Genomic DNA, 11,294 nt, shown 5'->3' on the forward strand with positions numbered 1-11,294 from the left:
GCAATTAGAGAAGATTCAACAAAAGATGATGGAAAAAATAATGGAATCTCAAGGGAGTATGATGGCTAAGTTGACTCAGTTATTGGCTGGAGGAGTTGACAAAGGAAAGGGATTGGAGCTCAGCAATGAAGAAGGAGACAATGAGGGACTTGTTTATTCCTCAGGACTTACTTCTCAACAAGCGGGGATATATCCGCGCAAATCCTCCGTTACTATCAAGCCTCATGGCGGTACTGAAACACCAATAAACTTCCAAGCTAGAGACAATCTTGCTAATCCTGTTATCCCAGACTTCGATGAGACAATCGAGAAAATGAATAATGAATTGCCAAAATAGCTCGAGGAAAAGTATAAATGGCTGGAGGAAAAACTTAGAGTGATAGAAGGTACTGAGAGTTACCATGGAATTGATGCCAGAGAATTGAGCTTGGTTCCAAGTCTGGTACTTCCTCACAAGTTCAAAATGCCAGAGTTCGAGAAATACAATGGGACTAGTAGCCCCGAAGCCCATATTACTATGTTCTGTAGGAGAATGACTGGATATGTTAATAATGACCAGTTGCTGATACATTGCTTCCAGGATAGCCTCACAGGGGCTGCATCCAAATGGTACAATCAACTAAGTCGTACCCAGATTAATTCATGGAGAGATTTAGCACAGGCATTTTTAAAACAGTACAACCATGTGACTGACATGGTACCTGATAGAATTACTCTGCAGAACATGGAGAAGAAGTCTGGTGAAAGTTTCAGGCAATATGCACAGAGATGGAGGGAGGTTGCTATCTAATTTCAACCATCTCTTCTAGAGAGAGAAATGACGATGCTTTTCGTTAATACATTGAAGGCCCCATTTATTACGCATCTGTTAGGGAGTGCTTCCAAAAGCTTTTCTAACATAATTATGAACGGGGAAATGATAGAAAATGCTATCAGAAGCGGAAAAATAGAAGCTGGGGAAGGTAGCAGAAGGTCAGCTTCGAAGAAGAAGGAGAACGAGGCTAACAACACAAGTTCATATTCAAAAACGATTACAGTCAATCAATCGGGGAAGATGGATGTTAACCAGTAGGGATCATCAAAGCAGAGATCTGACACAAGACAAAACACAGAGAAGCTTCAATTTACGCCAATCCCAATGTTGTATAGGGAGCTATATCAGAATCTATTCAATGCACACGTGGTTGCCCCTCACCACTTAAAACCCCTGCAACCTCCATATCCCAAGTGGTACGATGCGAACGCACAATGTGATTATCACGCGGGAATTGTGGGGCATTCTATAGAACATTGTACGGCATTCAAGAAGCTGGTAGAAAGACTTATAAGCATGGGCATGGTTAAATTGGATGATTCACCTAGTACAGAGAATCCGTTACCTAATCATGATAATAATGGAGTGAACATGGTAGGTAGGACCACGGGTAGAAGGATCAAGGAGGACATATCAGAGGTGAAAATTCCTTTGAGGTGGGTCTGGAAAAATATGGTAAGAAAGGGATTGATCGTCTCAAGTTCAGAGAAAAGCTTCGAAATGATGGAAAATTACTGTGAGTTCCATCACGAGGAGGGACATGAAATTCAGGAATGCACAGAATTCAAAGCCTTGGTTCAAGACCTGATGGATAATAAAGAGATGGAATTTTATGGAGAAGTTAAAGAGGAGGGGAGCATTTGCACATCAGAGTCTTCGAAGGTTCCCAAAGTGGTGCAACCTGTGGTCATTATCTCGCGACCTAAGAAGGAAGAGATGAGAACACCAGCAATGCCAAAGATCATAATAAAGAAACCTGCAACCTTTCCTTACCAAGACAGTAAGAAAGTCCCATGGAACTACGAGTGCAATACGACTGTCCCAGGAAAAGAGACTGCAAAGAGTCAATGTGTGAGTACCAATCCAGAATCTATGAAAGAGGCTACACTAGGGGAGCAAAAAAGGAAAGTAGTTGAGCCAGTGAAGGAGGAAGAAGCTGTGGAATTCCTCAAATTTTTAAAGCATAGTGAGTATAATGTCGTTGAGCAATTGCATAAACAACTGGCCCGTATATTTGTACTGTCCTTACTCTTGAATTCAGAAATACATCGAAATACGTTGATGAAGATGCTAAATGAGAACTATGTGTCCAAGGATATTTCTGTCAGTAAGCTAGATCGGTTGGTCAATAATATCAGTGCTGATAATTTTATATTTTTCAATGATGATGAAATACCTTCTAGGGGCATGGGATCTACCAAAGCTTTGCATATCACTGCACGATGCAAGGGGCGTATTTTGCCAGGAGTACTAATTGACAATGGGTCAGCTTTGAACGTATTACCGTTATTCACACTTAACAGGCTACCCATAGACAGTTCGCACATGAAAACGTGTCAAAATGTAGTGAGAGCATTTGACGGTACAGAAAGGAAGGTCATGGGAAGAATTGAGGTACCCTTATTGATTGGTCCAACAGTTTATGAGGTAGATTTTATTGTGATGAACATCAAACCTTCCTATAACTGCTTATTAGGGAGACCATGGATACATTCAGCAGGGGCAGTACCGTCATCGTTGCATCAGATGCTGAAGTTAGTGTCAGATGGTCGGCTAGTGACAATAAAAGCTGAAGAAGATATAATAGTAGCTGTATCCAATGAGATGCCGTACGTAGAGACCAATGACGAGTCAGTTGAATGCTCATTTCGATCTTTGGAGTTTGTAAATGCGGCATTTGTTCCTGAAGGGAGTAAAATTTTGACTCCAAAATTATCCAAAACCACAGAGATGGGTTTACAATTGTTGGTAGGAAAAGGAGCTTTACCCGGAAGAGGACTGGGAAGATATCTTCAAGGGAAAACTGAGGTTCCGGTGCTGAAAGAAAAGCAGGATAATTTTGGCTTAGGATACAAGCCAGATAGAGGACAGAGAAGAAATGAGATAGAAAAAAGGCAGGAAAGAAGAAGGGCGCGTTTAAATAGGGAGGAAGCTAAGTGGGAGCCAATGATAATTCCCCACATATCCAAAACTTTCATATCTGGAGGAGTTATTCATCAGGAGAGCATCGAGGAGACGTTGGGAAATATGCACATTAATGCCATTTATGAGCATGAGAATGAAGAGAGAAGTTGGCTAGACATTCGTCCTTATGAGCCTGGGAGTGTTCTAGACAATTGGACTGCCGAAGAAATACCTAAAGTCTTTAGAACTGTCTCAGAGTAATATTCAGAACAAACTTGTTGTTTTAGCCTAGAAATAACAAGAATTCTTTTGTGAAATAGGCTTATATTTAAAAATTATTATTTTAATAAAATACATCTTTGCAATTGTTTCGAGTCAATATTCTTTCATTTTTTCCATACACCTAAATATATTCTTTCATTGCATAAATAATTGTACATAAATTCATACATTCTCTTGTAACCATAATAGGTCTCTGTGTATCAATGACGTGAATGATGCCGCTATGAGCTCAAAGTGCCTTTTTGAACAAAACGTGTGTTTAGAGGGATCGCAAGACTTTGAAGGTGACGAAGATAGTGGTTTATCTTTGGACTTGTTGAGGATGATAGAACAAGAGGAAAAGCAAATCCTACCTCACAAAGAGTCAGTAGAAGTGGTGAGCTTGGAAGAAGGGAAGGTGGTGAAAATTGGAATTGAAATTCTCGCAAAGACAAGACGAGACCTCATTAAATTACTCCAAGAATTCAAAGATGTCTTCGCATGGTCATACCAGGATATGCCTGGATTGAGTGCTGACATTGTAGTGCATCGCTTACCTATAAAAGAGGATTGCAAACCCGTTCAACAGAAGCTCAGAAGGATGAGGCCTGATATTGTGCTCAAAATAAAAGAGGTGGTTAGGAAACAGTTTGATGCTGGGTTTTTGCAAGAGGTCAAATATTCTGAATGGGTAGCCAACATCGTTCCAGTCCCTAAAAAAGATGGAAAAGTACGAATGTGCGTAAATTACAAGGATGTGAACAAAGCAAGCCCAAAGGACAACTTTCCATTGCCACATATTGATACTCTGGTGGATAATACGGCGGGATTTTCACTATTTTCTTTTATGGATGGGTTCTCAGGATATAATCAAATAAAGATGCATCCAGAAGATATGGGAAAGACTACGTTCATTACTTTATGGGGAACATTTTGCTATAAGGTGATGCCATTCGGGTTAAAGAATGCGGGAGCAACATGTTAGAGAGCCATGGTAGCCTTGTTCCATGATATGATGCACAAAGAAATTGAAGTATATGTTGATGATATGATTGCCAAATCCAGAACAGAGGAGGAACATGTGCAGGTCTTGAGAAGATTGTTCTTAAGATTAAGGAAATTTCAGCTCAAGCTTAATCCGACAAAATGCACTTTTGGAGCCAGGTCAGGAAAGTTGTTAGGCTTCATAGTCAACGAAAAGGGAATTGAGATTGATCCAGACAAAGTTAAGGCAATACGAGATTTATCGCCACCACGTACCCAAAAAGAAGTTCGCGGTTTCTTGGGAAGACTGAATTACATTGCTCGGTTCATTTCACAGTTGATCGAAAAATGTGACCCCATATTTTGCCTTTTGAAGAAACATAATCCTGATGTTTGGAATGAAGAATGTCAGAAAGCCTTTGAAAAGATAAAGCAATACTTATCTAACTGTAATGGCCCAAATTTGAGGTTATCAGAACAGTGGTTTCGGGACCACAAATCCGATAAGAAAAATTTTATTTTTCTTATATTTTTATGGTCTATAATTTCACAAAATGATTTCGTGAAAATTTCGTTCGAAAATTTCGACGGTTGGGCACTCAATTTAGTCAAAAGGACTAAATTGTAAAAAGTGCAAAAGTTGAGTTCTACATGTTAGAGGTGTCCAATTGTTATGAAACTTTAAATTGGAGGTCCTTATATGGTAATTATACCATTGGTAACTTGGTAGACAAAAATGGACATGAGATAAGTGAAATAGAAAATTTTTAAGTTAGGGGCAATTTGGTAATCTAGTAATTAAAATGAATTAAAAGGGAAAAAGATGGCAAATTATGCTCATCTTCTTCATATGAACGAAATCAGCAAGGGGAGAAGCCATAGTTAGGGTTTTCAAGCTTCCAAGCTCCATAGTAAGTGATTCCAAGCCCCATTTTTAATGTTCTTTACGTTTTTGAGATCCCGGTAGCTTAATTTAGCTTATTCTAGCAATAATTTAACCTAGGGTTTATATTTGGAAAAATACCCATAGGTGAAAAGTGTTTATTTTGATGTTTTATGATAGAATATGAAGTTAGAAATTATGTTAAACAATTTTTTCTAAGCGATTTTAAGTGAAAACGAGTAAAACGACATAATCGGTAAAAATACCTAATGTTCATAAGTACATGTTAGAGTGGGAATTTGATGTTGCCATAGAAGGGAAAAATGTTCAGAATGTTATAAAACAGAAGAATAAGAGATGAAGTTTAATTTCCGAGCCTTGGGGCAAAAATGTAATTATGTAAAAGTTTAGGGGAAAAATTGTAATTTTGAAAAAGTTAGAGTCGAGGGCTGTTTTGATGAATGTGAGTATTAAATAAGTTAAATTTACTATTTTAGATCAAGAAGTACGAAACTCGAGGTTAGACAAAGGGAAAAATAAAGTTGAAGACTAAGTTGGTGAATTTGGCTATAATTGGTACCGAGGTAAGTTTACGGTAAATAAATGCAATATTTCAATATTTATTATTAATGCTGTTAATTTCCAGCAATTATGAATTCATTTTATGAATTTATTTGATGATGATCCAAGCATGAAATGATAGAGAATTAAAATTTAAAAGTCTCGTTGATACATAAGGATGGTACTCGATACGAATGTCATGACATTTGGGTAAAGAGATCCCATGTAAGACCATGTCTGGGACATGGCATTGGCATCCTTAAGATCATGAGAGGTCCCCTGTAAGACCATGTCTGGGACATGGCATGGGCACCGAGACGAGAGGTCCCATGTAAGACCATGTCTGGGACATGGCGTTGGCACCGAGATGAGAGGTCCCCTATAAGACCATGTCTGGGACATGGCATGGGCACCAATATGAGAAAATCCCATGTAAGACCATGTCTGGGACATGGCTTTGGCATGTTATTATCAGAAGAGACCCGATTATCCTTATTATTCCAATGTAGCTCAACGGGCTTGTAAACGAATCATGTTCATGAAAGTTCAGTTTAAAGCGTAAATGGCAAGCTTAGGTAAGTTATAAGAGTTAAGAACTTATTATACTATCAATTGATGTTCAACAATGCAGCAAGAGATGAGTAAGTTATGCACACAAGTATATTAAGTAAACAAGCAAGAGAACTAGTATGAGATTAACTAAAGAGTAAACTAGAGATATAGACATTTGAGTTTAACTATTTGAGTTAAATATTGTTATTTATTTGCTAGTAAACTTACTAAGTTTTATGCTTACATCTTTTATTTCTCTTTCTCTTATAGTATTATAAGGCTACTTCAAGGATCCTAAAGAAGTCGGAGATCGTCCATACTATCAACCACAGCAACTCGGTATTTTTATGTTGAACCATGTTGAGTATGGCATGTATAGGGTTTTAGTTATTCTAAATGTTTGTATTTATGATCTTGCTAAAGAATGATGTGTAAGTATTTGATGATGAATGGTTGCTAAAATGGTTAAGTATGGAAGTGTTTGTTGTTATAAAAGTTTAGGTGATAAACTATGCATGGAAATCATAAAAGGGTAAAATTTTGCAAAGAAACAGAATTCAGACAGCACTGTGATGCGACTTTGAAAAATCACCTAGGATGGTATAAAATGAATTAGAGGGTGAATGATATATGGAATTAAATCTTGTTGAGTCTATTTTCATGGAAAAATAACAGTGTAGAAAAAGGAAATTTATATTCTAAGAATGACCGCTAAACATAAAAGATTTTCTATCATATATATAAACATGTATGAACCAGAGCTAGGGGTCTTTTCCTCAAGGAGTGCAAAAGAAAGACCAAAAAAAGATCGACTTTCAGTGATTCGACCCGAATGAAAGCCACATGACACTTTCGATGGCATTGAAAAAAGGGAGAACCTTTGTACCGTGGATGTGACGTGCGAATGAACCTTATGATGTCGTTTTATTTAAGCAATTTTGGCACTCAAAACTGGCTGGTAAGGACCAGGCAGATGCTCTCCGAAATGGGTTTGTTAAGCATACAAAGTTTCATTCTGTTTTTGCTTCTATTTTATTATATTTGATAAATTTATGGAATTAAGAATGAAACAAGCCAAGAAGGCAGGATTTTTTTTTATATTAGAATAGGGTCATTCTTTTTTAAAGACGTAGGGTAGGGGATGTAGGATAGCCTCGACGATTCTCATTTTGATTCCGAGACTCTGTTTACCCAGTCGATGGGCCCCTTTTTCCTTGCTCACCCTTTCTTTCTCTTTCTGGGACTCTCTATTTTCGCTTTCAACTAATTCTGTTCGGGAACCTGTCTTCCACGCCACCTGTGGTTTCCGAGCATGGTCGTTCTGCTTGGGACATGTCTGCAACGTCTCCAGCTTTCTCCGGGCGAGGGCCCGAAGCAAGGCAAAAATCGAGCATCGAAGTGAGCATATAAGAAGAAGTGCTTAAAACGAAGTAAATGGGCGACCACCTTCAACATGAATTACTTTCTGGAAGCAGGCTATGCCGCCACACCTCCCCTGTGAAAGAGGGCTACGCAGCTGATTCGGTTAATCACATGTCAGAACAACCGCTAGGGATCTTTTTTTCATTACCAAAACGGAGGTCACCCTTTTTCTTCTTTCTTTGCTAAGCTCTTCCATTTTTGGAGTGAACCCGAGTCTAATAAATCATTTTTTTTTAATTGTCCATGTCTGCGTGTTCTTCTGTACGGCCATATGACAAGTCATTTGCGAACATTTCGGGAACCTTTGGTGGTCTTTTTGTTCCAAACATCGCATCCAGTATTGCTGGTTCCTTTTTAAAAGAGCTAGCTCATTAGCTATCTGTGAGTGGGGCTTGTTGAAAGCATCTACTCGAGTGTTTCGATAAACGTACCAGTCATCTCAACATTCCAAATTCCTATGTTTCTAGCCAGCAGCCTATTACGTAAACAGCTTTGTCAACTAAGACATATACATTGTAAAAAAAAATCCAGAGCTGAAATTTACATGCTTAGATTCCTTAATGAGTTTATTTTCTTTAGGAACAAGTGGGAATAGCATATGGAAATCCTATAATGAGAAAAGTTATTTTTAGTAACAAGAGGTCAGAATAGTCAAATGGTGAAACAGAGGAGATTTTAACTAATAAACTGTACTAATTTGCTGAACAAAAAATTCTGAAAAGTTTATGGAAAGTAGATATATGAGTCTAGTTTTAGGGAAAATTTACGGAATTAAATTTCAAGTCCCGTATCTCGAGTTATAATCAATTTAGTAACTGTTACGCGATTGGACAGGTTTGCTGTAAATAGTAAAATTAATTTTCAAAGTAAATTTTTAAGCTCCGAATTAGTAAGATAAGCTAAGTAATGCCTCGTGCTTGACTCCGGCAACGGTCTCGAGTAAGCGGTGTTACATTTTGTTGGTATCAGAGCAGGTTTAGTCGATTCTCGGAAATATGCAGTATGAATAAGAGTCTACCTATACATGCCATACTTATATATTTTGATAGTGTGACGACTCCTGACGAATTTAAAATGTTTTCTTTTATAGTTATGGATCCTGAACGAGCTGGTACAGATGAAGTAGAGAGTAATACACCTGTTCCCGTAGAAGGGACGGTGCCATCAGATGTTAATGTTAGTGAAAGGCCTGCATTAGTTAGACAGGGAGGAGGAGCTAGAGAAGCCTTCTTCCAAGCCATGAATGATTGGTTTGCCGAGTTCGTTCGTACGAATCCGGCTGTAAGACCTCCACCCCCTCAAGAATCACAAGTTCCCCATGTAGTTTCCCCAGCTGCAGGTATAGTTATCAGGGAGAGACCACCTATTGATAAGATTAGGAAGCAAGGGGATGATGAATTTCGGGCTACCAAAGATGATGATGCAGAAAAAGCAAAATTCTGGCTTGAAAATAAAATCAGGGTTTTTGAAGAATTATCTTGTACACCGGAAGAATGCATGAAGTGTGTTGTTTCACTTCTTCGAGATTCAGCTTACCATTGGTGGAAGACCCTCGTGTCAGTAGTACCAAGTGAGAGGGTTACATGGGATTTCTTTCAGGAGGAGTTCCGAAAGAAGTACATCAGCCAGAGATTTATAGATCAGAAAAGGAAGGAGTTTCTTGAGCTAAAACAAGGAAAATGTCTGTGACTGAATATGAACGCGAATTTGTCAGACTTAGTAAGTATGCACGGGAATTTGTGTCCACTGAAGCTAACATGTGTAAGAGATTTGAAGGACTTAATGATGATATTCGATTATCCGTGGGTGTCCTGGAAATTAGAGAGTTTGTTGTTTTGGTTGAGAGAGCTTGTAAAGTAGAAGATTTGCTAAAAGAAAAAGAGAAAGGCAAAACTGGAGCTGAAGCGCAGGATACAAAGAAGAGGCAGATGAGTAAATCATTTCAGTCTATGTCTAAGAGGCCTAGGGAGCTCTCTAGCGGATCATATTTTCCATCTAGATATCCTGGTCGAAGCAGGGGCAGAAGATTTGACGGTTCTAGAGCTCAAACCACTACAGTTGCAAGTACTAGCAGTACTCGACCTCCTAGGCCGGAATGTCCTCAATATGGGAGACGCCACCCCAGAGAGTGTAGAGCAGGTGAAAATGTTTGTTTCAGATGTGGAGCGTCCGATCACTTTATTCGGGATTGTCCTGAAACAGCTAAAAGAGAAGAGATAATGAGTGTGAGATCAGGAAATGCTCCTACCAGAGGTAGACCGTAGAGAAACCCAGGAGTGGGAGCGAGTAATAGGAGTGCATCCAGAGATTCAGCAGCGAGATCAGATGTTAGAGCACCCGCGAGAACATATGCTATTCATGCTCGTGAAGAGGCGTCCTCTCCTGATATAATTACGGGTACATTTTCTCTTTATGACACTAATGTTATTGCATTAATTGATCCTGGCTCTACACATTCATATATATGCACGAAATTAGTATTGTTTAAAAATTTTTCTGTTGAACCTATTGAATTTGTGGTTAAAGTCTCGAACCCCCTGGGCCAGTTTGTGATGGTGGATAAAGTTTGTAAAAATTGTCCACTGATGATAAAAGGTATTTGTTTCCCGGTTGACTTGATGTTATTGCCTTTTGATGAGTTTGATGTGATATTGGGCATGGATTGGTTAACTCAGCATGACGCAATAGTAAACTGTAGACAGAAATATGTTGTACTGAAGTGCCAGAATGGAGAATTACTTCGGGTTAAATCTGATTAGACAGATTAATTATCTGATGTAATTTCAGTGATGTCAGCTCAGAGGTGTGTCAGAAAAGGGTATGATGTTTATTTGGCGTATGTGTTGGATACTAAAGTATCTGAGTCAAAGATACAGGCAGTGCCAGTTGTATGTGAATTTTCTGATGTGTTTCCAGAGGAATTACCGAGGTTGCCACCAGAAAGAGAAGTGAAATTTTCTATAGATCTGATTCCGGGAACTACCCCAATTTCCATAGCTCCGTATCATATGGCTCCTACAGAATTAAAAGAGTTAAAGGCACAGTTACAGGAACTTGTTGACAGAGGTTTTGCTCGTCCGAGTCATTCACCTTGGGGTGCTCCAGTTCTGTTTGTGAAAAAGAAAGACGGGTCTTTGAGATTGTGTATTGACTATCGGCGGCTTAATAAGGTAACTATAAAGAATAAGTACCCGTTGCCTCGAATTGATGACTTATTTGATCAACTGAAAGGTGCTACAGTATTTTCAAAGATGGATCTCCGATCGGGTTATTACCAGTTACGAGTAAAAGAGCCAGATGTGCCAAAGACAGCTTTCAGAACCAGGTATGGGCATTATGAGTTTCTGGTTATGCCGTTTGGGTTGACTAATGCACCTGCAATATTCATGGATTTGATGAACCGGATATTCAGACCGTATCTAGACAGGTTTGTAGTAGTTTTCATTGATGACATTTTAGTCTATTCTCGGGATGAAACTGAGCATGCAGAACATTTGAGAATAGTGTTGCAAATTCTGCGTGAAAAGAAACTTTATGCTAAATTCAGTAAATGTGAATTTTGGCTTCGAGAGGTAGGATTTCTCGGACATATTGTATCCGCAGAAGGCATCAGGGTAGATCCGAGTAAAATTTCAGCTATTGTCAATTGGAGTCCACCGAAGAATGTATCTGAAGTTAGAAGTTTCTTGGGTT

General features: G+C 38.8%; 1 protein-coding gene across 1 annotated transcript; it reads left to right on the forward strand.

Annotated features, from left to right (window-relative positions):
- The first annotated feature begins 817 nt into the window (after nt 1-817).
- LOC121220333 (uncharacterized) lies at nt 818-3,427 on the forward strand. Its single transcript, XM_041100023.1, has 4 exons — nt 818-1,068; nt 1,150-2,396; nt 2,511-3,139; nt 3,410-3,427. Exons 1-4 carry the CDS (start codon nt 818-820, stop codon nt 3,425-3,427), a joined length of 2,145 nt encoding a protein of 714 aa, XP_040955957.1.
- The last annotated feature ends 7,867 nt before the right edge of the window (nt 3,428-11,294 follow it).

The sequence above is a fragment of the Gossypium hirsutum genome, chromosome D08 (genome assembly GCF_007990345.1).
Source record: "Gossypium hirsutum isolate 1008001.06 chromosome D08, Gossypium_hirsutum_v2.1, whole genome shotgun sequence".
NCBI classification, from domain to species: Eukaryota; Viridiplantae; Streptophyta; class Magnoliopsida; order Malvales; family Malvaceae; genus Gossypium; species Gossypium hirsutum.